The sequence below is a fragment of the Leptopilina heterotoma genome, unplaced genomic scaffold (assembly GCF_015476425.1).
Source record: "Leptopilina heterotoma isolate Lh14 unplaced genomic scaffold, ASM1547642v1 Lhet_97, whole genome shotgun sequence".
Taxonomy (NCBI): domain Eukaryota; kingdom Metazoa; phylum Arthropoda; class Insecta; order Hymenoptera; family Figitidae; genus Leptopilina; species Leptopilina heterotoma.
Window position 1 is genome coordinate 191,801 of NW_025111203.1, and position 27,724 is coordinate 219,524.

General features: G+C 23.2%; 3 protein-coding genes across 4 annotated transcripts; 2 read left to right on the forward strand and 1 right to left on the reverse strand.

Annotated features, from left to right (window-relative positions):
* Positions 1-515: 515 nt before the first annotated feature.
* LOC122512350 (probable asparagine--tRNA ligase, mitochondrial) lies at positions 516-12,406 on the reverse strand. Its single transcript, XM_043628130.1, has 4 exons — positions 12,188-12,406; positions 6,509-7,083; positions 5,888-6,332; positions 516-2,234 (listed from the first exon to the last, which is right to left on the reverse strand). The coding sequence occupies exons 1-4, from the start codon at positions 12,314-12,316 to the stop codon at positions 1,974-1,976; spliced, it is 1,410 nt and encodes a 469-aa protein (XP_043484065.1). The 5' UTR covers positions 12,317-12,406; the 3' UTR covers positions 516-1,973.
* A 1,874-nt stretch (positions 12,407-14,280) lies between these two features.
* LOC122512338 (probable tRNA N6-adenosine threonylcarbamoyltransferase, mitochondrial) lies at positions 14,281-23,796 on the forward strand. Of its 2 annotated transcripts, XM_043628113.1 has the most exons (7): positions 14,281-14,432; positions 14,628-14,688; positions 17,022-17,324; positions 17,714-17,972; positions 18,716-18,844; positions 22,644-23,000; positions 23,432-23,796. In XM_043628113.1, the coding sequence occupies exons 3-7, from the start codon at positions 17,104-17,106 to the stop codon at positions 23,723-23,725; spliced, it is 1,260 nt and encodes a 419-aa protein (XP_043484048.1). In that variant the 5' UTR covers positions 14,281-14,432; positions 14,628-14,688; positions 17,022-17,103; the 3' UTR covers positions 23,726-23,796. The 2 variants fall into 2 exon arrangements, with proteins under 2 accessions (XP_043484048.1, XP_043484047.1); XM_043628112.1 differs by lacking the exon at positions 14,628-14,688.
* A 1,789-nt stretch (positions 23,797-25,585) lies between these two features.
* On the forward strand, positions 25,586-26,435 carry LOC122512240. The gene is made up of 2 exons (XM_043627976.1): positions 25,586-25,796; positions 26,239-26,435. The coding sequence occupies exons 1-2, from the start codon at positions 25,586-25,588 to the stop codon at positions 26,247-26,249; spliced, it is 222 nt and encodes a 73-aa protein (XP_043483911.1). The 3' UTR covers positions 26,250-26,435.
* The last annotated feature ends 1,289 nt before the right edge of the window (positions 26,436-27,724 follow it).

Consider the following 27,724-nt stretch of genomic DNA (forward strand, 5'->3'; position numbering starts at 1 on the left):
AAGACTTGAAAATTAATATAATTATGAATTTAGGAAACAGGATTTGAAAATTTCTCGGACACACCGAACAGTAAATCAAATCCTCAGGATTAATCCAAGAGTATTTTTTTTTTTTAGTCCCTGAATTTCAAAATCAGTCCAACGTCCAGTGATTCGTTCGAACGAATCCGGTAAATACATAAAACAAAATTTTAGTTTACAATCGCAAGTCGAGATACGAGAATTATGTTTAATTTTTTCAAGACCAGAGAGCAAATAAAAATTTTAACGACTTAAAAATGTCAACATCACATTTTTTTTTTGTCAAATTGATGATCAATTATGGATCAGATTTTTCAACCAGTGCTGACATCACCACATAATGCAAGGAAACGAACATTAGCTTTTCGAAAATTGATTCTTTTTAGATATTTATTAATTGAAAAAAAAGTTAAATGAATTTCTGATCTGAATATACTGTGATTTTTTATAAATAAAAATAATCAAATCAGGATTGTACTTTGATCTCTTTCCCATTTTGCCGAATGTTTCGTTTTCATTTGCATTGTGTTATTTCAAAAGGGGAATTATTAATTAATTATTATTAAGGATTATGTTAAGTTACTGAAAAATGGACGTAAGATTAAATGAATTTTAATGAGAGAATATGTGAGAGAAGAATGAGAGAAGAAAATGTACATAAATAATTTAATTCAAGACACAGGGGAGATGATATTTTTCGTTTCACAAATTCCCTCGCCCTTGTGTCTTTAATTTCGCTGTATAGTTTTTTTTCATAGTTAAATAAGATGATTTTAAAGATATTAGCATTTTTTCGATAATCGTATCGAGAAAAGAAAGAAAAACAAAACAAAATGCATAATAGAATTTCATACGATTTGTACTTTAAATGATGAGAAGTAAATTGTGCGATATAAGATTACTTATTCAATTTTTTTGTCAGTATTTCGACAAAGAGAAAGAGTTTCGCCGCCTTTTTTTTAATAAGTTAAAATGCTGTACAAAAAAAAATGTGTGATATGCGTTTAAAAACTGTATACATAGATCGGAAAAAAATGTTACTGCTGATGATGCAATTTTTTTCACCAATATTATTTTCAAAGTAAAAAAAAAATAATGAAACATTTGTTACATAATGGGGGTTTTGATTATTTTCTTTTTTTCGTTTATCCCTTATTATTCTAAAAAAATTCTAAATACTTGAATGCGAATTATTCGATTATTCAAGAGAATCGTATTTAAGAATAAAGTTTACTTTAAAAAAATAATTTCAATCTGTTAGATTAATTCTGCTAATAATGAGTATAATAATAAACGTAATATTAAAAACAAATAAAGCATTAAACTAATTTGTACTTGGTGTTAGATTAATTAAAATAAAAATTTAGTTAAGCAATATATTGATTCTTTTTTTTACGATTATCCACCTTTCCTCTGTTTAATTATTTAAATTCTTTAAATTACAATTTTATCCATTTGTGATTATAGAATTTTTCTCTTCTATTTGTGAATCGAAAACTATTTTCTAAAAGTAGAAAATAATTGAAAAAAGAAAATCGGACGAAGCGAAATTAAAATCTTTGAAAGGAATTCGAAATCCTCGATGATGACACTTTGTTAGTCGACGAAGAAGCGAAACATTGGATGAAAACTTGCAGTTTGAGGTAAGACCTGAAAGCATCGATTTCGTAGAAACGTCAATTACAATGAAGTCATTCACTATTCACCTTGAGGAGAAGAAATTACTTCTAAATTGTCCTTTCTTCAAAAGAAGAAGAAAAAGAAGAAGAAGAAGATGATTACTTTCGTTGCGTATTTTCAAGCTTCTCCTCACGATGTTTAGTTCCAAGTAAAATGACGTTTAAACAGCATAAAGTTTCTCTTTTCTGTTGATATGATAATTTTCTAACTATCATATCATTTGTTGTTGGCCAGGGGATAAATCAATAGACAGGAACCCTGAAAAACTTTATTCACAAATTGCAGTTATGTGGCCATCGAGGAAAAGGAATGGTGTCTTTAATATTGGCAATGCCAAGAACAAATTGTAAATATCTTTCAAAACCCATTCCAAATCCTCCGGTTGGCACGTTACCAAACTTGCGAAGTTCTAAATACCAAGCAAGATTTGGATTCGGTGGCATTTTTAACTGTAATTTCTCATAATTATCTTCACGTAAACTGCCTCCAATAAGTTCTCCGACGTTCGGCACAAGAAGATCCAATGCTTCCACCTTTAACATCCAAGTTGCATTAATATTTTTTTCAAATTCAACATTTATTTATTTAAAATAGAAAAGAACATATTTGTGAATCGTTTTCCACGAAAATGTCAAATTCAAAGATTAAAAACAAACGAAACTAATATAATTTTTAGAATTTTATCAAAATTCTATCAGAATTCCTATTTTTTCGTCTACTTTAAAATAATTTTGACGAGCTCAGAAGAAAGGTACCTAAGAAGCAAACATTTTTAGGTTATGTTTATAATTTTTTAAATGAAATTACACAAAGGGGATTAGCTATTATAATTATTAGTATGAACAACTCATATTAAAATCTTCATTATAACTAAAATAATTAATAAAAATTTACTTTGGTTCTTAAAAATTAAACAGAAAATTTTAATTGAGGTGAAAATAATAGAAACATAACCTTAAAGCGATTTGTTTCTAAGGTAACATTCTTTGAAGTATTCTTTGAAGTGTATCACAAATAATTTCACAAATATTAACTTAAATTTTAATTATTTTTAAAAATAATAAATTAATAATCTTCTGATATATGGAATTTAGCGCTTGGTAAAAATATTGAGATAAATTAATAACTTGTTTTATTATTAATTTACTTTAAAGATTTTATATTTTTTGTCGTAAGTAGCTAAAAATTTATCAAAACAATTTTATTTTTGGCTCGGGAATTTAAAAAAAGGTCTGGAAAAACTGGAAAAATCATGGAATTTTAAAATCAGTTTTTTGTGGTAACCCTGAGATACAAAAACAGTCTGAAAAGTCGTTTATCTCATTCAATATTCACACAAAAATTATATTTTTCATTTTCCTGCTCATTCACTAATTTCCAAATTCAATTATTCAAAACTTTAGTAATTTCGTTGAATAAATATTTAAAAAAAAATAGTTATTTACTTTTCCACAGGAATTAAAATTTTAAAAAATTACAAATTTCAAACCTTCTGAAATTTAAGTAATTATTTTCTCGAACTTTTAATAAATATTCAACTCTAAACCATCTACCTATAATTACAAATTTCCAAATAATTGGAATTTACCTAGTAAAAATTTTTTAAAATAATTTAATTTTATAGAAGAATTTTTGGAAAATACTAAAAAATAATCAATTTTTGAAGAATTTTAATTACAAATATGAAAGTAGGTACATGACTTGTGTAAAATTTTAATAAGACTAAAAAAAAATTTTTTTTGAAGATAATAATTGAATTTTAAAAAATTATGATATATAAAAATTGTAAGAATTGTTTTTTTTAAATATTGTAATGTAATTTTTAAAAAATAATTTAATTTCTTAATAAGAATCTTGAACAATTTAAAAAACTAATCAATTTTTTGAAGAATTTTAATTACAGAAATATTGATAATTGCTTTCTTAAAAAAATTTTAATAATACCTAATTTTAAAAGAATTTGATTGTAATTGACAAGTAATTATTTTTGAAATATTTATGAATATTGGAAAATATGTATAAAAATTAAAAAGATTCAAAGTAATTGAATTTACAAAAATTCTAATAAATATTTTTTTGAAAAATATTTTAATATAAATTTTAAACCTTATTTTCATTAATCTTCATTTTAAGTTTTTTTTCATAAATATTTTTGCTTATTCAATGTTTTTCTAAATTTGTAATTAAAATTCTTAAAAATTTTTAATTAAATGTTTTTAAAAAATCAATTTTTTAAATCAAATTTTACAAAATTTCAATTATTTATAAACCTTTTAATTACATATTTTAAAAATTTAATAATCATAAAAGAAATATTCAAAAATTATTTTTGAAAGATTTGACAATATTTATTTTTCACAATATTAAAATCAAAATAAGTTGCATTTTATACTAAAAAATGTAGTATTTTTATGTAATATTCGGAAGAAAAGTCGCAAATAGTTGCATTTCTTTAAAAATAAAGTCTAAAAAATTTCACTTTTTTTAAAAATTGTCGGTAAAGTCCCAAAATTCATAGTATCCAAGGCTTGACAATAAATAATTTTTTAAACTTTTTATATATTTTATTATCATAAACATAAAAAAGATCTACGTAATTTAATAAGCAATCATAACCTAAAAAATCAATTTAAAGCAAACACAACCTCAAATTATAGCTAAAAATTAAAAGTTAATAAAAGAAAATCTATTTAATAGAATTTTAATGCAAACATATTTTAAGTAATACCGCAAAATTTGACATTTTCGTGAAAATCGTTAATTTATAATTACAATTCTAAGATAAAAATAATAATGAAAATTTTAATATTATTAATTTTCGGTTCATTTAAAGTGTTTCTTTGCTTTTCGAGAAACAGAAACAATATAAATGTAATATTTTGAATGAATTCCAGGTTATTAACCTTTAGACTGCCGGAATCAGATTTTCAATGTTCAAAATGGCGGATACAATATGGCCGATTATTTTTCAAAAATCCATCGAAATTGCTTAAAATTTACCACTCGGGGTTTTCTAGGTCGCTGTTTACCAATATATGGTATCAAGATCATGACAAAAAACCTTGAAACTCACAAACAAAAAATCTGAAACTATTTCTTTAGATTTTTTTAATTCTACATCTAACGCAACAAGTTAGATTTTTAATTTTGTAAATCTGATGTCAGCTTCGTAATTAGAGACCCCAAAAATCCCCGAATAACCATTTTCAAGCCTTAAAGTACACACTTCAAAAACTTACGTTCGATACACACATGGGCATTTTTATTATTATTATAAACGATTATTATTGTTTTAAAATTTATAAAAATTTTATACAATAGGTAGTTTCAATAAAGCAGCCGTATAATTCAATTTAGAATTGAAATATAAGACATATGAAACATAAAGTAGAAAACAAACGTTATAAACAAAAAATACAGTGACTCATAAAAACCCAGAACACAACTATAAACAAACCCTGCAATACTTTGGAACCTTATAATATATCTTTGTCTCAAATTGATGAAATTCATTTAATTCTTTTTAATCGATAGGAAATGTTCTTAGGAATATGAAAAATATAGTTTCGTTAATGTAAAATTAATTTTTTAAAAAAATATTTAATAATAAACAATGACATGTTTTTAAGAATGGAACGCATTTGAACAAAACACCGGGGCGATTTGTACTCAGTGTGCACTTTAAGGGTTAACACAAGATATACTTCAGATAAAGTCATAATATTTGTGGATATTACGAGGGGCTTTTCACTCATGAAATAACGTAAAATTCTGGTTCAGATCTTGTCATACTCTGTATCAACAAAACTACAATTATGTTAGATTTCGTCAAAGTCCGTCACTGAACGCTTGCGCTGTGCGCGCAAGGAACAAGGTAAAACGCTCAACTTCGCATGATTTCGTAAAAATCTGTCAAGCAATGTTTAAATGATTCTAATGGAATCTTAAGTGAGTAGCCCCTCGGGATATTATAAAAAAGTTGTTCAAACCCTGGCAGTCTAAAGGTGAAAATTCAAAAACTTAAAAAGTTAATTAAAATTGTGATCGGTGTTCACGTTATTGTTACCTACTTGCTCCGTCCATTTTTTTTCTCTTTCTATTGTCTTATCTTAGTTAAAAAAACGAAAGAGGAAAATGGACGGTGGAATAGGTAATAACCAGATAGTGTATTTCTGTTTATTATTACCTTTGAAGAATCGTCATCGCATTCTCGCATGTAGAAGGGTTTGCCTTCCTTGGGCCAATTGACGACGAAAACAGGTCCATTGCTGTGATCTACTAAAAATAATTCATGCTCCTTGGATAAAGGATCTCCGTATTTCAGAGGAAACGTGAGTCGATTTCCATGATTCTCCAAAATATTCACTGCCTCGTCATAAGTGATGTAATTAAATTCTTTCTCTAACCAAGATGGTTCAGGCGATCCCAATTGACGCATATCATAAGCGCCTTTCTCTACAAGAGTTCTCGTAATATTTTTCACGAAAATTTCTATCTCCTCAGCCATATCTCTAAGAGATGTGATAAATGCAGTTTCTGCTTCAAGCATATAAAACTCGGACAAATGTAATCGAGACTTTGAATTTTCAGCCCTGAACGAAGGACCAAATGTAAAAACCTTGGTAAGAGCCCTGAAAATATTCTATTATTAAATTAAAAAAAAGAAACTCACAATTAAACTTGATTGAAAAATAATTTTTTTGGTTAAATAAATTATCCTCCTAATTTTCGAAAAAAAATAACAAATTTTTAAAAAATATTCTTTTGAAGAATTTTTGGGAAAACTAGCTAGCCTAGAAATAATCACCTCGCTGCTGCTTCCAGGTGAAATTGTCCGGAAACAGTGAGATAAGCTTTGGTATTAAAATAACTACTTTCTTCACTGACCCCTTCTTTCTTCATCGATTTTAAAATTTCCTGCGAGTCTGGTTGCACGACGAACACTTCTCCAGCTCCTTCACAATCGTTCGAAGTTATAATTGGAGTATTAATGTTAATGTAGCCGCGATTTCGAAGTTGATCGTTAATAACCGAAGTGGCGATGTCCCGTAATCTTAACGTACTCGCAAAAGATTTTGTTTGTGGACGAAAATGTAAAAATTCTCGCACATATTCACTGGAATACACTTTTCTTGGATAGAATGGATACCCATCAGTTACCACACACTTGCCAATTAAATTAATGTCTTCTGCGCGTAATTCCATTCTACCATTAGGAGCAACTGATAACTCACCTTTAACGGAAATACTACTACCATATGTTAAATCTGTCGTCGTATGCTTGGATTTATCAACGGCAACTTGTAAAAATTGTCCAGTCGAACCATCACTCAGATCTATGAAGACCATTTCTTTCATCTTCCGAACAGCGCGTATCCAACCCTAGGAAAAGTTTTTCAAAACTATATTGCATGTACAAATACTGATGAGTTATTATAAAAAATATTATTAAAAAATTATGAAATTTAATAATTAATTTTTTACCTTAATTTATCTTAATTTTTTCTTTAAATTATGAATTTTACTTTTCATTAAAATAGTAGATAATAAAATAAACGAATAGATTCGGACTAGTGGATTTTTAATACAAAATTCAACGTTTCGAAATCAATACGATTTTCTCTAGAGGGAATCTTTCTGAATAATACAGAAAACAAAATTACATGAACACATTAAATGAAGATATAAAACTAAAAACTATAAAAATTATAATAAAATAAATACAATCGGGTGTTATGCGAAAAATGATGATAAAACAAAATATAAAAACAAGAACTACGCAATACAATATTGAAGGTTAAAATGAATATAAAAACATGAAAAAAAAGTGACTTAAAAATAAAAATATCAACAATAAATAAAATGTTTTACGTTACTAGTCGAAGGAAAAATGTAACCAAACGTTGGAAGATAAGAGTTTGGAATAAAGAATTAAAGTGATAATAGAAAAATTAAGACAATAATTGAAAACTCACTTTTTTAAAATAAAATTAGCAATTTTAAAAATAACAGAACGTAAAAATTTGTTATTCAATTTTTTTTTATAAAAATAAAATATGAATTGGAATACCTATGTAGTTTTAATATTATTATAATTAATTTGTAAATTAAAAAAACAAAAAAAAACAAAAATCACAAATTATTATAATTATAATAATCATATATTCTGACACATAGGGAATTCAGGGAAAAGTCAGGAATTTTTATTGAAAGTGCTGAAAAAAATTAAATTTTTAAAATTCATAAGAAAGTTTTGAATTTTGAAGTCTTCTTTGTTTGACTCATGAACTAAAATTACCATAAATTCTAATACAAAACCTTCAATTTTTTTCATTTCTGACAAAAATTTCTTTTTCAATAACTTTTAAATCTTGAACAACTATCATGAAATAAATAAATTATTTAATGAATAATTTTACATAAATATTTATAAATTAATTGAATTTTAAAAGAGTCGCGTCTACAATTTTCAGAAATAAATTACCTTCAAACGGTTTCAATTTGAAATTTTTGAAAATTTCAATGTTGAATGAATTTAATTAGAAATTTTAATGAACTTAAAAAAAAATTAAATTATTTTTAAAAGTAATAAAATTCTTATCACAAAATTCAATTATGTATGTTCAAAATTTAGAAAAAAAATCCAGACAAAATCCCAATATTATTATTTTTAAAAATAAAAAAATTCTTTTTCAAAATTCAATTATTTTAAAAAATTTTCCTCATTTCAATGATTTTCAATGTATACTATTTTAATAAAATTACTGAAAAGAATTCAATTATGTAAAAAAATTTTAATAAAATTGTACACAAACATTTAATTATTTTCATAAATAATAAAAATTTCACAGAAATTCAAATATTTATAAATTTTTTATAAGTTTTTTCTCAATAATTCAATTATTTTCAAAAATAATAAAACTCATCACAAAATTTCAATTATTTTTAATACAATTTTAATCGAATTCTTTGAAAAATGTATAACTATTTTAAAAAATTTTATTAAAATTCGTCAAAAGAATTCAATTATTTAAAAATTTGTTGATGAAATTCTTTATGGAAATTTAATTATTGAGTAACATTCAATTATTCAATAAAAATTGTTTTTTTTTATTTAAATAATATTGAATTCTAGTAGAATTTTCTAATAAAAATTGATTTAAAAATAAATTTCACTCAAAATTTTAGATTATAATTGAATATTAGAAACATTATTGCTTGAATTTATAGAAATAATTGAATTTTGAAAATGTTTTAAAGTTAATAACTTTGAAAATTTTAATTTTTCATACTTTTAACTAAGAATTGTGCATAGAAGAATTAATTTTTTTGAAAAATTTTATTTCAATTTTACTTGAAATTATTTTTTTAAAGTTTTTATTTTCTAAGAAAATTGAAAAATTTTAATTGAAGAATTTCCGAATAATTAAAATTTTGTAAAATTGAATTGTAAAGAAATGAATTTGAAAATTCTGATATAACTTTTTCAAAAATTATTAAAAATAATGAATTTATAGAAGAATTTTAGTTAAAAACACTAAAAAAAAAATTTAATTTTTTCAGAAGTTACAAATTATTACAGAAATTCAATTATTTTCAAGAGTAATAAAATTCTTCGCAGAAATTAATTATTAAAATTAATTTAATTATTTTTAATACAATTTTAATCGATTTTAATCGAATTTCTCGAAAAATATATTATTCTTAAAAATTTTATTAAAATTCGTCAAAAGAATTTAATTATTTAAAAATTTGTTTATAAAATTCTTTATAAGAAATAATTTTTAAGAAACATTCAATTATTCAATGAATAATTTACTTTTGTTTTTTAAATAATTGAATTCTCGTATAATTTTCTAATAATAATTGATTTGAAAATGAATTTTAGTTAAAATTTTAGATAATAATAGAATAATACAAATATAATTTACAAACATTTTTTCCCTTATTTTTGAAATGCTTTGAAATAATTTTACAAAGTAATTTAAAGAATTATTACAGATTAGAGTATCTGGGGAAAGACCAAGAAAATTTCGTAATACTTCGGTCTAAAATTTTTTTTTGTATTTATATATTTCGCAATGTTTAAAAAAAATTATCTATTTCGTGTATTAATAATGTTTTTTTGTAACAATTTTGTAAAGAGAATGGTGATTCAAAAATAAACTGTTGTTTATAAAAATTTGCCATTTTTCTTTGTTCTGAATGAAAAAGTCAAAATATTGAAAAATAATTACAAAATTAGTTTTAATAAAAAGGGAAAAAATTGAAAACAATAGTAATAATCAACAAAATATTCATAATATTAATAAATAAACGACACGAAATCACAATTCAGCAAAGTGTAATAAATCGTTTGAGTTTCAGTAATAACGCTATAATACAGTGGCTATTATAACAGATGGCTTGGAACTCTAGCCATATATTCAAATTGTCAGAACAATCATTCATGTCAAACGACATGTTAATAAAACGTACAACGCCAAAATAAAAGTCAATTTGTGGTTGACTGGTTGTGACCCACTCTATACCCTTAATGTTGAAAATTGTTAGTTTTACGCAGTTTTTGGAAAAACTAATATTAAATTGCAAAACGGTTAGTTTTGGACTCTTATTTTATAAAACTGCTTTACAAATTGCTATAATTTAAAGTTTATTCAGTTTAGACCGTTTATTAAACATTAATTTAAAAACTTTCATCACATTATATTAGTTCTAAATTTTGCGACACTTTTATTTTGTCTTCTACATTAAAAAGAAATATTTTATTTATTTCTTTTGATTTCTTCGATTCTATAACTGACTCCACAACCTTGAATTTTCGTTTTAAAATATTTTTCTAATTATACTTTCACAGTCAATCCAAATATTTTAATCTCTAATGTCAAAATTACCAAAAATTATTTTCTAGAAAATAATTTCGGGCTCTTTTGAGCCATGTCTCTAAATAAATTTCAAAAAAAGTTTTTTTTGAAAATTTTTGAACAAAAATTGTTTTTTGAAAATGAAATTTTATTATGCCTTAGCAATGATTATAAATAAATAATTAAAGTGGCAGATATGTAAAATCAATATTTTCAATATCAGAATTTTCAAGTTTAAATTATACAAATATTTTGTTTGCCAACGAACTTTTTCGACAAAAATTAATTAATTTTGTCCCTTTTAAATTACAAATTTTGAAAGTGTTAAGAAATATAATAAAAAGATAGAAAATTTACAATTTTGTTTAAAAATATTATTCAATTATTTTTAATTATTTTGAAAGCATAATTGTCAATTTTTTTTTGTTTTTTACGATTGTTAATTGATTTTGTACTTTTTATTGCTACGTTCGATTATTTTTTTGTGATTTTTATAAATAAGGAAATTTTTGTTAAACTATTTTTCAGCATACACTACTTTTTCCTAATTACGTGACACAAAATTTGGAAACGGGTATTGAATCTTTATAAAATTCTCTCTCCAATAGAATTTGAACGAAATTTCTAAAATTTTGAGAACATTGTTTATTTTGTAATTAAAACAATTAATTTTGCAATAACAATTATTAATTTTTAACAAAAAATTTTTTTGTTTGAAATTTTTTATATCCATTTTTTACTTATTTTGAGTAATAAATTTCACGAGGCCTTTATACAGTTTAAACAATTTTATTACATGATATATTTTTTATGTTTTCAATATTTGAGGTTTACAAAAATCCAAGGTTCATTAAAATCCATTGATTCTATCACGAGATATGAATTTTTTAATTAAGCATTGTAAAAAACTTTCAATTGTTTATAACTCAGAGAAATTTTAATCTTTAAAAAAATCCTTTGAACTGTTTAATAAACTGATAATGAAGTTTGCATTTTACGTGTTTTCAATAGAATACAGTAAATTTGAAATTTTGCTGTTACACTTCAGGAATTTTGACTCATCTTATTTCTTATTATTTTATTATAAATAATAACTGTTTTAAATAATAATCGTTCTTATTGTATTTCGATCAAAGAAAATTCGAAAACCATGCTCACACTACTTTTTAAAACACTTGGAACGTTTGTAAAGAGAAGAAAATTATTTTTAGGAATGAAGACAAATTTCTATTTTTCAAGTTACTTTGTTTAAATAAAAAAAATTATCTTATTTCTTTATTGACAGTGTTACACATAATAAATTTGAAGAACTTTATATTAAAACATTCGCGACAAGAAAAAATTTTAAAACTAAACATATGTATATGGATAACGAAATAGGATATGCATTACATCATCAAGTTTCTATTTTCCAATTATGTCAAAATATTATATTTTTAACAAACATTAATTTATCGTTCAATTTTGCACTGTTAGAAATATGATTTGATATTTGTTGTAAGCAAAATACTTGACACAAATTAATATTTTTGCTTCTAAAAAGGAGAGTACTATAGAAATTAAAAATTTTCTTCTTTTAAAATATTCGAAACTTGAGAAAAAAACATAATATATAATCTAACCTGTACTTTGATATGCTTCCCAACTTCATTTTCTAAACAGGTCTGGGAAATATTGGCAAAATGATGAATTTTACAACTAGAAGCACATGGTTTTAATAATAATAGTTTTGATAAGTGTTTTAAGACCATGATGATTTACTTTTACGAAAACAGATTTAGAATTTCTCAGAGACGAAATTGTGCATAATGGCTGAACAGGGCAAACAGCAGCAAAACCGGAAGTCATCAACAAGGATGAAAAAATCGATAGTGATGAAAAGTGTGCAGTGCGCATACGGTAAAGGTGTATTCAAAATGAGAAGGTAAATGTTCCAGTGTGACGTCACGCCTAGTGTCGTCTTTGGTAAATTTAAAGAAATACAAAAGTCACTATAATTCACTAGCATAGGGAATTTCGTTTTAAGTAATTTATTATGGTACGGTCACAGCTCGGCTGCCTGCCTGCCTGCCTGCAGGTCGTCATGGCAATACATAAGAGTAAGAGAGTCAGACAATTTAAATTATTCGTCTCCTCTCTCTTACTCTCGTGGCGGCTGGCTGCGCAGGCAGGCAGGCAGCCGAGGTGTGACCGTGCCATTAGGGTCAAGTCCCATGGGCCGTATTCTCGAAAGCATTCGACAATTCTCGCATGCGTAAAATGTCGAATGGTTAATGTCGCATGCGACTCTGAAAGTCTATTCTCAATGACCGTTCGAGATAGGTTGTTCGAAAATTTCCGTGTGCGACATTCATACATTGTTGCCGTCGTTTCCAAATACTTATCTGCCAATCATAATTGAGGAGGAAGAGAACTTGACATATGACATTTTTTTTTATATTAAAGTTTTAATATTAGCATTTGTAAATTGAGAATTTTTTACAAAAATGTTAAGAAACTGGAATATGTAATATTTTTTTTTAAAGAAAAGAATCAGTTTGTGAACAATATTGTTATTGAAAAATTAAAATTATGCATAATAAAGGGATATATCCCTTTATATTATGCATAATTTTAATTAATAAATATATATATTTCCTATTTTTGCAAAAAGAAAATTTATTTGTTAATCAAAATTTTTTGTAATTTTATAATTTTAAATTTTATTTTATTTTAAATCTTAAAAAAGAGCATACTTTCAATTTGTGAAACAATATTTTGTAAAGAAAAAAACAAAAGCATACACAAAAACTAACTTTAAAGTGTGAACAGACAGAAAAAATGAAACGAAGATTAAAAAATTAAAAAAAATAAAAAATAAAATAAATATATTGTTAACATGATTCATTCACAAAAATAACACAAACATGTGCAATTTATCCATTATAAATTTTGCATATTATAAATTATTTACATTAAACTTTTATTTCACAAGTTTACTTTTAATTCTTAAACATTACATTTAGGTTATTTTGTATAGTTTTTCTACTTTAGCATGCGGTTCATGTACACTAATACTACTTTATATTATATACGTTTATTACAAGGATGACACACAACCTTATTTTTTACTAGCATTTCGTATACGACTTTGCATCTCGAATGGCCACTACCCACTCGAGATGAACCATTCGGAAATTATCGCATACGACATGAAATCTCGCATGCGACAAGCGTTCGAGAATAGCTTTTTCCATCTCGAATGGTCTGTCGCATGCGACATCTAGGGTCATCGATTCGCATGGCACCGTTTCGCGTTGCGTTTTGTAACTAGGCCATGAGTGCAAAAAAAGCGAACATATATCTTCATCTCTCTCACACTCATGGCCTAGTTACAAAACGCAACGCAAAACGCTGCCATGGGACTTCAGCCTTAGACTTAAATCACTAAATATTTAAACTATTAACTAAATAAATGACAAATTATAGACAAATAAGATTAAATTAATATTAATAATTATTAATATAAGTAGCAAATGTTACACGCGCTTAGCATTGTTCCGTTACGATTACGACCGTTTAAGGTGCTATTGTGGACACAACTTAATAAAGAATTTTTATTGATTAAACTGGCTTAACGCTTTCCGTTTTACGTGTTCTGTACACTGCTATGTCGTGTCTTGTGCAAGCACCTTTAAAACGTAATTTTCAATCCCTACACACATACACAGTTACATCGTAGAAGTAGATTTCGTCGGCTGCAATGTTTTCATTTTAGAATGAAAAGCACGTGTTTTCATTAAAAGTGTTTAATGAATTGAAAAAAGGCTTGATGTGTAAAAACTAATAACATCGATTTGTGTATTTTATAGTATTTACTTTTTGAAGGTAATTAAAAAGTTTATTTTTCAAATTAATATTTTTAAATTTTTCTAGAAATAATTATAAATAGAATTATTTGAATTTCAAAACATACTTTAAAGCCGGTGATTTTATGTTTTTAAATGATCAAAATAGAATATTTTAAAGTTTGTTATCCTGTTAAAAGAATATTTAAAACTGAGGAAAATTTTGTTTACAAAGTTGGAGTGAATAATGCAACACTGGATTATTTATTCCACTAGTGGAATGAAGTGTGCTGTGGGTATGTTATTTTTATCCCACTTAACAATTGTTTTTTTCTAGGGGCTATATTTTTTTAAAAATTCTGGTTTCGAAGCATGTAAAACTATAAGACTTCTAGAGTCCATTATCTATATTATGCTGTAAATTTTATTTTTCTGTTTTTTTTATTAATCAAAAGTTGGACGATCAAAGGAGAGTTATTTTGTAACTTAAAATTTTGCACTTATTTAAAAACATTTTTAATCAATAACTACTTTATGTCATATATAAGAACTTACCAAAAGCATCAATTATTTTGATTCTTATTTAGAAAGTGTTGCAATTAACACAAAAATATGTTATTTTCAATTATTTAAGCAAAATCGAAAAATTTTTCTCGCAATGATCCTAAAACCTTTTTAAGTACCTAAATAATTTAGATAATTAATATTTCAAAAACGAAGCAAAACACAATTTTATAATTTATTACAATTTTTATACAAAATACTGTGTTTCTTTTTTCTTTTTGAAAATTAAAAAAAAAGGAATAAAGGATCACTTATAAGTGTTTTAAATCACAATTTCTCAATCACAATTTTTTTTATCAAATTTTCCAGTTTTTTTTAGAAATAATTAGAAACAAATTTGCATAATTTCTATTTCTTTACATTTTGTTATCAAATTTTCAGATATTTTAGAAACAGGCCTCGGATATTATATCATTTTCGACTTTTTTTTTACTATTTTCAAAAAATGCGACTTTTTTCGACTTATTTTCAAAAATTACTTTTTCTACTTTTATTCCGAATATTGGAATAATTTTTAGTATAAAATGCAACTTATTTTCGAAATTTACAATTGAAAAGAGTTATTCAATAAATATTGAAATTTTGTAAAATTTAATTAAAAATAATTCGTTTTTTTAGTGTTTTTAAAAAATTTTTGAAAATCAACATTTGAAGAATTTTAATTGCAAATTTTGAAAATAATTGAAATTAAAATCCTCGGAAGAATTTAATTTTTAAAACAATTTTTAATATATTTCGAATAAATTCAATTATTTTCTAAAATCTTAATAAATCCTTCGAAACAATTCAATTATTTTTATAACTACAAAAAAATTATATAAAAATATTTTTGATAAAAATAGTTCTTAGAATTTTTGCAATTCTAATTTTTTAAAATTTAATTATTTTTAATATTTTTAAATACAAATTTCCAAAAATTCAAATACATACAAAAAATAATAACAATACAATTTTTTACAATTATTTTTAATATTTTAACAACATATAACTTTTTTAGATTTATTAAAATTTTGGAGAAATCGCGTTTATATTAATAATTAAAATTCTTTAAAAATTCAATTATTTTTTTAATAGAATTTACCAAATTTCAATTGTTTGGAAATTTTTCAATTCTATATACTTGAAAAACTATTATCTTTCATAAATTATTTTAAAAATATTTTTGAAAAATTAATTTTAAGAATTTCTTTATTATAATTTTTTGAAAATTAATTAATAACTTAAAAAACATGGGACAGTTAGAATCATTATAAAGAACTGAATTTTTGTATTTAAATAATAAATCTGTTTATATTGTGGCCTTAAGGTCACAAATTAGTTGACAAAAAAAAAATTTAGTTGACAAAAATTAAGGTCCTGAAAGCATTCTAAGTTGTATTTAAATAATTATGAATTCTCTAAGAACTTTCGGAAAATTATTAAAAATAATTGATTTCGAGAAGAAGTTTGATTAAAAATTGTAGAAAATAATTGAATTTTAAGAGAATTAAAGTTGTAATTTTTAGAAGTTTTATTAAATTTCAGAAGGTTTTAAATAGAAATTTTTTAAATTTTATTTCTGTATAAAAACAAACAAGAAGTATTTAAATATTTATTTAACGAAATTATTCAAGTTTTAAATAATTAAATTTAGAAATTAGTGAAAGATCAGAAGAATAAAAAATAAAATTTTTGTGACGACATTGAATTAAATAAACGACTTTTTCGACTTTTTTCTTTTTTAAATCGATTAAAGCGACTCTTTTTGCACCTTAAAGTCGATCCGAGGCCTGAGTTCGCTAAAACAAATTTTTCATCTTCTGCTGATTATAATTCTTTTTTTGATTGGGTACTACAAAAATTGTATTCTAAATTTTAAAAACTTATATTGTTTTGTGACTTTCGTGAAATCGAAATCCTGACACCAAGACCTAAGACTCAATTAAGACTTGAGGCTTGCTTATGGCTCAATTTTAGGAAAATTATTTTGTTTCTATTAATGTAGCTTAAAAGTGAACCGAAAATTGTAAGAATTCATAAAAGGAAAGAAAGAAACTATATTTCTTCTATGTCTTATTTTTTTTAGAAAAACCATGCAATTATTTATGAAGAGATGAAAGTAGTGATGAAAACAATAAAAACAGTTTTACATAGTAAATATCTATTTGATGAATATGATTCATTTTCTGAACTCTTGTTCAAAAAAAATTCTGTCGAAGACATTACGTGAGAAATGTATGTTAAAATTCATTCGTAATATTAACAGAAATGAAAATGTTGTTATTTTGGGCATTGAAACGAGCTGTGATGATACTGCAGTTGGAATCGTGAATTCTAAAGGGGAAATTTTAGGAAATTCTCATTATTCTCAGGAGCTATTACATACAAAGTAAGTCAGGTGTTTTTCCTTTCATAACGATATTATACAGCATGTTGAAATAATTCTTAAGAATTTTTGTTTCATTTCTTTAATTTATGTTAAAAATATCTAAGTTTAATGAATATATTTATAGGGTCAGTACAATATTTTTTTTCTTAAAGATTTTTTTAATTAAAATATTGTTTAAAATTTTTTATAAAGTTAAAAAAATTAAACTTTTAGAACATTGAAATTAAACCTTTATCTTCATACACTAAATGCTTCCAGTTGTTAAGGATTTAAGTAGTTCTCAACTTAAAATTGAGACCTTTGTTCTTAACATCATATACCAAATAAATTTACTCCATATTAAAAATTGTCTCGTTCGAAGTAAAGATGTAAACAATTTTTTTTAATAGATATGGTGGTATTATACCAGGAGTAGCAAAAGATTTGCATATAAAACATATTACAGAGTTATGTGAAAATACTCTAAAATTAGGAAATTTAAAATTACGGGACATTACTGCTATAGCAACTACTGTTGAACCGGGTCTTCCAATGTCATTGCATGTTGGACGAAAGTTTGGAGTTCGCCTATCAGAAATTGGGAAAAAACCTTTCATTCCAATACATCATATGGAGGCGCATGCACTAGTTGCTCGAATGACACAACAGGTAGTAATTTAATAATTATTATTTATTCTTTGTGTTTTAAGGTTTAGGCCAAAGAATCCAAATTTTGAAGACAATTTTTAGTTAGTCAACATATTTATTATTAATATAATTGTCTCGACGTTTCGATGTTATTTATTCTAACAATATTCCTGTTACTTAACAAGATTAATAGAATTGCTTACTTTTGTATATAAATTATAACAGAATTATTGATCTCAGAATGATGGTCAAACGAATACGAATCAAATAAAATTAATTGAAATTTTAGTCTCTACTTAAAAATATACGATTCTAAATTGTTTGCAGACAATTTTACATTTTATGCGCGGTAATGTACTATTCAAAATCGTTTGAAAACAATTATACAATTAATTTTAGTTTATGGGCGATAATAAAAGATACTAAACGATCACGTTATTCAAATGTTTCAAGAATTCATGCAAAAGCCTCTACTATAATTATGCTTCTAATTGGAACTTGTTCTTACAAATTTAACTGTTCAGTAAATGAAAATATTTATAGGTGCCCTTCATATTTTAACAACTTTCTCCATTTGATAAAGAATAACTTTGTCTCTTAAGTTAGAAAAAAAATTTCTATTAGTAAAAACGGTGCCCATAGAGCTGGAGGTCACCTATGACCTGAATTTCCAGTAATTCATTCTGCGGAATAGAACTTAAAATAAGCGTTGAAGTATTTATATTACTTTGCACGCTACTTAAATATACTTTAATTATGTTAAGGTGGATTTTCCTTTTCTTGTACTTCTCATATCTGGAGGACACTGTTTACTAGCACTTGTTGAAAATGTTGCTACTTTTCGTTTATTAGGACATTCAATTGATACAGCTCCCGGAGAGGCATTTGACAAGGTAATGTTTCAGTGGCAAACATATGTGACTGTCCACGAGAAAACACTCCCAAGCCTAAAATTCTTCTTCTAAAATTAGTTAAATTTTGTAATATTTATTTAATTGATTATTAAAAATAATAGATTTATAGAAGAATTTTAATTAAGAACACTAAAAGAAATTGAATTTTGAGGCAATTTAATTCAGAAATTCAATTATAATAAAGGAGAATGAAACGAAAACATTCGGAATAAATAATATACAAAAAAATACTTAACATTCGTATATCAAAAAATTATAAAAAATATATACTTATTCGTCAAACAGAAAAATAATTATAAAATTTAAAAATATATAAATTTAAAAAAAAAAAATATATATATATATATATAATAAATTAATCTAACATTCATTCATAAATAATAAAAAGGTTATAAAAATATCTTACCAAAAATAAAAATTAATAAATAGACATTCGTCAGCAAAAAATAAAAATAAATTCACCCATCAAACGTCAGAGAATTCATAGAGTTTGGAGTCATAACTAAAATAAATAAGAATCGAAATTATAATAAAGAATTTAGAACGAATAAAGTAAAATAAAAAGAAAATAAAAATATTTATTTTTATATAAAAAATAAATAAATAAAAAATTTTATAATACACTGAAACCCCTCTTATTTAAAGTCTCATTTACTTAAAGTCGCGTTTATTTGAACCCGTTTTTGCTTCAGTTATTTGTAGTTAGAATCAGCCCTAACCTCACTTATTTTAGCTTATGCGCAGTACGCGACCAATGGAAAGATACTTACATTCCCATTGGTTGAGTTCAAACAAAACCAACCAATCATGTCAATTTATCGAATTACGTCATCAAAATAGGTTATGTTGAGAATAACATACCTATAAAAGATTATAAAACCAATTTTGTAATAAATAAATAAATAAACATTAACATCAAGTTAAATAAATAAATTAACACTAATAAACATGGACATTATGATGACATAATCATTATGAAAATATATTTATATTTTGTTGTATATTGTTTATTTTTTGTATATTATTTTATAATTTTTGTATATTATTTTATATTTTTATAGACTCCCTGAAGAGGAAATCATTTAGATTTCGAAACGTTGGAGTAAACTATAATTTTTAAAAACTATTTGTCCGAATGTTTTCGTTTCACTCTCGTTTACTACCTATAATTACTATTTCTCGGACGAAAAAGATTGATTAAGAAATTCAATTATTTTCAAAAGTAGTAAAATTCTTCACAGGAATTCAATTATTTACAAATTATTTTCATAAATTATTCTTCGCAATTATTATCATAAATAATATTTTTTTTACCGCAATTCAATTATTTTCATAAATACATAATAAAACTCACTACTTTCAATTAAATTTTGAATACAATTTTAATGGAATTCCTCGAAAAATGCAATTATTCATAAAAATTTTATTAAAATTTATCAAAGAAATTCAATTATTTCCAAAAAATCTTTGCTACATTTTTATTTATTAGAATTGAAGTATTATTTGAAAAACACATTTTTAATTAAATTTCTTCAAAGAATTCAATTATTTTCCCAAAATTTTAATAAAATTCTTTGTAACCATTCAATTTCATTCAAAATAATTTTAATAAAATTCTTCGTAGAAATTTCATTAATTTCAAAAATTTGTCAAAATTCAATTATTTTCAATGTTTACTATTTCAATAAAATTTCACAAAAGAATTCAATTATATTTAAAAAGGAATTTTAAATTATAATTTCATATTAAAAGAATTATAGCGTAAATTTTTAAAAATAATTGAATTTTGAAGAGATTTCAAATTAAAATCATTAAAATTCTTAATTTTTCATATTTTTAACAAACAATTCTGTAGAATTAATTCTTTTTAAAAGCTTAATAGGTTTTTTATAGAAATTATTTCAAGTTTTTATTTTTCAATATAATATTTAATTGAAGAATTTCCTAATAATTGAAATTTTGTAAAATTGAATTGTAAAGAAATGAATTTGAAAATTCTCAAAGAACTTTTTCAAAAATTATTAAAAATAATGGATTTATAGAAGAATTTTAGTTAAAAATAATAAAAAAAAATTTAATTTTAAAGAAATTATTGCAGAAATTCAATTATTTTCAAAAGTAATAAAATTCTTAAGGATTCAATTATTTTTACTAATAATAAAACTCATAGCAAAATTTCAATTATTTTTCATACAATTTTAATTGAATTCCTTGGGAAAAAAAAATTATTTTCATGCAAATTTTAGTAAAATTCGACAAAAGAATTTAATTATTTAAAAATTTGTTGATAAAATTATTTATGAGAATTCAATTTTGAGAAACATGGAATAAATTATTTACTTCTGTATTTAAATAATGTAATTCTCGTAGAATTTTGTAATTCAAATTTATTTAAAAATTAATTTTCTAATATGAATTTAATTGAAGAATTCAGGAATAATCGAAATTTCGTCAAATTAAATTGTAAACAAATGGATTTGAAAATTTAGAAAGAACTTTTTCAAAAATTATTTTAAAACAAATGACTTAAAGAGGAATTTTAGTTGAAAACAGTTGAAAATTCTAGAAATGAATAATCGAAATGATGAAAATAATTTTTGCGAAGAAGTTACAGTAACAAATTAGCAAGTTTTATTCTTATGTTATTGATTTTCAAATTTAAAATCTCAATTTCCATATGAAAAAATAATAATGATTAAATATTTATTTAAAAATGATGTTATTGATGTTTTTGAATAATAAATAAAACAAGTTGTAAATCCAGATGTTCATTACATGAACATTTTGCTTCCTCTTTATGATCCGCAAAAAAAATTTGCTTCTTCGTGGAGGAAGCATTATCGATAAGCATATATTTAATTTTTAAATCATTTTTAATACAATTTAACATTTATAAAATAAAGTTCATTCGTCTTAATAGAAAGAATAAAATTCTCTTATACACTAATATGAATCTAAATAATCAAAAAGAATTTTAGCAAAAAAGTAAATTTTTCATCTTTAATTGTAATTAATTCTATAAACTTCAATAGAATATATACTTTATATACATGAATCGATTCGTCTTGATGCAAAGAATAAGATTTTTGATTTATTTTTCAATAAATAATAAAATTTTATTGTACAGAAACAAGATTTGAAAAAATTGAATTTTTTTAAAAGTGCAATTTTTTTGCCTATAATTGGTTTTAATTCTATTAATTTAAATACAATATATAATTTATATATATACCAATCGACTCGTCTTGATGCAAAGAATAAGATTTTATTATTTATTCACTTCAATAACCAACTTAAAAAAATTTTTTGAAAAAAAAATTTTTTTTTTAAAAGTCAAAAAAAAAATTTTTTTTAGAATTTTTTAAAGTCTATCAATCCATTTCGAGATATTTTTATGATAAATATACCTGGTAAATTTTAGCCAAATTCATTAAAACCTCTTCGAGTTATCGTGTTCACAAAAATCGGGATCCACACACACACACACATCCATACATACATCCGGACAATTGTTCAGGGTCTTATATAACATAGTCCCATATAGAAGAAAATTTGTTAAAAGGATTTTTAAAAATTTTGTAAATTAAACGACTACAAAGCTTCCTCACGAGGAAGCAAAAAACATAAAATTTTAAGAAAAGTTACGGGGACGTGATATTAGTAACAGTAAAAAATTTATGCAATTCTTGTATCAAATTATCTTCTCATTTTGAAAAGTAATTGAAAAAATTGTGCGCGCTAAAAAAATGTGATATTAAGATTATTTGAATATTTTCAGATTGCTCGCAGATTAAAGTTGAAAAATATGCCAGATTTTAAAAATTGTAGTAGCGGCGCAGCAGTAGAAATTGCTGCCAGTCGAGGAGACAATCCTTCACAATTTCTTTTTCAAGTGCCCTTAACCCATTATAGGGACTGTAATTTTAGTTTCGCTGGTGCAAAAACTTCAGCCTATAACCAAATATTGAATAACGAAAATAACTTTAATATAACTGGAGACAAAATTATTCCTGATGTTTATAATTTCTGTGCTAGTTTCCAATTATTTGTGACGAGACATTTATGCCAACGAACACAACGAGCAATAGAATTTGTTGATAGACTTAATTTACTGCCTGAAGATCGACGAACATTGGTAAATGAACAATTATATTTATAGAATTCTCAAAGCTTTAAAATTTTCTTCTTCATTATAATTCTTTTTTATAAATCTTTTTTATAAATTTTTTTTCTAAAATTTTTTTTTTATAAATTTTTTTTTATAAATTTAAAAAAAAAATTTTTTTTTTATAAATTCTTTTTTATTTTAACATTATTGAAAACTTGTAATATTTCTGTTAATCTCAAGCTTTCTACAAAATGAATCTAGAAAATAATGTATTTATCTAAATCTAAAAAATCTTTAAATTATTAAAAATTATTGATTTACATTACAATAATAATTTTTACAACAATATATTATTTTTCATTATAATTTTACATTATTAGTTCTTAGTTCTCTTAAAATTTTTTTTGAAAAATAGAATTTTATCCGTATTCTTAAAGTGTTTTTTTAATTATTTTAAGGTTGTATCCGGTGGAGTAGCGCGTAATAATTTTATTTTTAAATCTGTAAGTACTATTTGTTCGGAATTGGGATACAAATGCATCAGACCGCCTCCTGATTTATGTACAGATAATGGATTAATGATTGCGTGGAATGGAATAGAACGTTGGAGGGAGAATGAAGGTGTTCTTCATGAACAAGATGACATTGCAAAAGTGGAAATAAAGCACAAATCTCCATTAGGCACGGATTGGACACACAAAGTAGTTGAAGAAAGTATAAAATGTAAATGGATAAAAATAGAGCCTACTTAAAATGTATAATATATATGACTGTTTTTTTGGGTAACTGTTAATAATAAAATATAAAATACTATAAACATGAATTTTACCTAAGAGGCCATTTATAAACTACGTCACACTATTTTGCATAATTTTTTCACCCCCCCCCCCTCACGTCACAAAAAATTAATTCCACCCTCCCTCTAAGGCGTGACGTAGTTTATGAACGGCTCCTAATTTGGAAAAAATATTTTACATTTTTCTATAGTTAATTTATAATAATAATAATAATAATAATAATAATAATAATAATAATAATAGTGTAGAGTTTTTTTGTGATTTGTAGGATCAATAATTTAAAATGAAAAAACTAAATTTTTATGTTTTTTTAGACGTTTCGATCCTAGTTTGGATCCTCTTCAATAATTTTATTAATATTCTGGTTACATTAGTTACATAATTTTTGCACATTGTTGTTGTTGTTTCACTGATTTTTTTAAAAAACATTTAAAATTTTTTTTTTTTTATTAATAATAAAACAATTTTTAACAAATTGAATGCATTGAGATGTGATATGTTTGGCTGTTTCTCACATCTCACGTTTATCTCTATATGTCACATCTCAATGCATTCAGTTTGTTAAAAATTGTTTTATTAAAAAAAAAAAAAAAAAAAAAAAAAAAAAAATTTAATGTTTTTTAAAAAAATTAGTGAAACAACAACAATAATGTGCAAAAATTATGCAATGTAACGAGAATATTAACAATAATAATAATAAACAGAAATTTTTAAATCTAATTTTAATTAATCTTACAATAAAATTAATTTATTCCGATTCAATAAAATTAGATTTAACTACATAATTCACTTATTATTATCCTTTAAGTACTAAAAATGCAATTTTTTTAACAAAATAAAAAAAATTTGAAATATAAATAAACAAAATTCTGTTCTTCTTTGAAAAAAAGAAATAATAATTTGCATCATTTTTATATAAAAATTTTCAAAATTAATAGATTTATAAAACATTTTCTTAGAAAATTTTAAATATATTTAGGAAAAAAAATCCCTATAATCTCTATTTGTTAATTACGATTTTTAACTAGAATATTTTAAAATTTTGTTAAAAGAATTTGCATAATTTCTATTTTTTATGACAATTTTTTAACGAAATCTCAAGTATTTTTTAAAGAGTTAAAAAAAAACTAAAAAAATTTTTAGTTTTTGATAATATTTTTATAAAAATTTTTTCGTTTTGGGGTGAATCCTCAAATTAATATATTTATTTTTTTACATTTATTTTTGTTAACAATTTTTTAAATTAATCAATTTGCATTATTTGAAGAAATTTTATTTTAAGAAAATATTTTTTTAATAAAATTTTTTAATTTTTCATTTAACCTTATTTTTATTTAATACAATTTACATTTCACTAAATTTGCTTTCGATTTGTTCTTCATTTAACCATAATTATTATTTTACTTTTTTATAGCCTTTTTAAAATTTTGCATAAAAAGTGTATGTAATTTTGGAAGAAGAAAAAATTTCTAAAAACCTTGATTATGAATTGCAATATTGTTGTAGGTAGACAAATATTGTTCTTGAGGTGTTATAAGATTTAAATAAAAGAAAATACTAAAAAACAATTGAAAGTCTTGAAATGTCAAGTTTAGAAAAATGATTAAAAAATTCCTTCGGAAATGAATAAAAATTAAAAATGTAATGATTAAATAACTCAAAAAAAATTCCTTTCATAAATTTATCATTACTAAATTTTATACATTAAATTCAGTTTAGAAGAAATTTATATACATTGAAAATATTACTTTTGAATTTAATGAAATCTAATGAAATCTAAAGTGAACAGAAGTGAATTCTAAACATAGTGAAAGAATGCCTAGCGATTTGTTGTCAGAATCTGTGAACAATATTCTTGATGTAGTTGAAACCAGCCTCTGCCTGCCAATTCTCATTTTGATTGTTTTGTGCACTTTACAATTCATTATTTATGACGTCGTTGATATTGGTTGTTCGGCTTATCGGGCTTTTCAAAATTTCTATTCGAACGAAGAAGATTCCTCCTGCGTTATGAATCAGTTAACAGGTATGTAAATTAAATAATATTTTACTGAACAGTATTTCTGATAATTCATTTTTGGTGTATTTATATATTTTACAAGTATTTTATTATGTAACTATATTTACGTTTTCTTTAATTTCAAATATTCGTAGAATATTTATAACTTTTAAAGATCAATATCTTTTTCTATTTTTCATTTCTTTATTTCATTTTTTATTCATTAATTTAATTCATGGATTGATTGTTTGGTTATTCATGCAGTCAAAATAACGATTATTATTTATTATTATTAAATTTTCTACTTTATGCAATAAAAAGTTAATAATAAATTAAATAATAAAAATATAGGTCATGTTGAATGTTTCATTATAAATATTTTTTTGGTTATTAAAAAAAAAAAAAAAAAAAAAAAAAAAAAAAAAAAAAGTTTTTAAATTATAAAAAATAAAAAAAACATGTTTTTCAGGTAATTATTAGCAGTGTTAATGTTCAGTGGTCATAGTAATTTTTCTACTCGAAGAGTATTTAACGTGGCATGTTAACCAAAAATGAAGGCCAATTTTCACAGAGAAGAAATACATTGCAAAAGTATGAAGATTATTAAAGATTTATTACAAGAATATGACTGTGATTATTAAAATAGATTGAAATGATATTTCTAAAACAGACAAATTTGTAACTAACATTTAGTCAATATACGCAACTGTTTATTCTAATAGAAAGATTTTAATATTTATTTAATTGTTTTTAAAAAAAGAAACTCCAAAAATTTTAGGCTAAAAGTAAAAAATTTTTTTGTCAACTTTTATTTTGCTATAATATATTTTGGTATGAAATATGAATTTAAATATTACTCATAAAAAAAAATTTTTTTGGAACTGAAATTCTTCTTTAAATCAATTATTTTTAATAATTTTTGACAAAGTTCTTTGAGAATTTTCAAATCTGTTTGTTAATAATTTAATTTTAAGAAATTTCGATTATTTGGAAATTTTTTAATTAAATATATTAGAAAATAAAAACTTGAAATAATTTCAAAAAAGTTTTCAAAGATTTTCAAAGATTTGAATTTGAAACATTTTCAAAATTCAATTATTTCTAAAAAATAATTCTATAATGCATCTAATATTTAAATATTATTTAAAATTTTAACTGGAATTAATTTTTAAATCAATTTTCGTTAGTAAATTCTACGAGAATTCAATTATTTAAATAAAAAAATATAATTTTTTGAATAATTGAACGTTTCTTATAATTGGATTTTTATAAAGAATTATTTCATCAAATGTGTAAATAATTAAATTCTTTGGATAATATTAAAAATGATTTTTAAGAATAAATGCATTTTTCCAAGAATTCAATTAAAAATGGAAACCAAAAATTTAAATTTTGTCAAGAATTTTATAATAAAATTTTTGAAAAAATAATTGAATTTCGGTGAACAATTTTGCTGTTTATAAAGATAATTGAAATCTTGATAAGAATATGAAAAAAAAATTTAATTATACTTTTTCAAAAAAAAATTAGTTCTATAGAATTATTATCAATAAAAAATATGAAAATTTCAGATTTTTAAAGGTTTTAATTTTAAACATTTTCAAAATTCAATTACTTTTTAAAAATTCTTGCACAAATGGTTTTAATATTCAATTAATATTTAAAATTTTAACATGAAATTCATTTATAAATCAATTTTTGTTAGTAAATTCTACGAGAATTCAATTATTTAAATAAAAAATATAAATATTTTATTGAATAATTGAATGTTTCTTATAAAATTGTTTTTTTAAAGAATTTTATATACAAATTTTGAAATAATTGACATTTTTCGAAGAATTTTAATAAGATTTTTAAGAATGATTGAATTTGTTGAGAAATTCAATTAAAATTGTATTTTAAATAATTGAAATTTTGGCAAGAATTTTACGTTAAAATTTTTGAAAATAATTGAA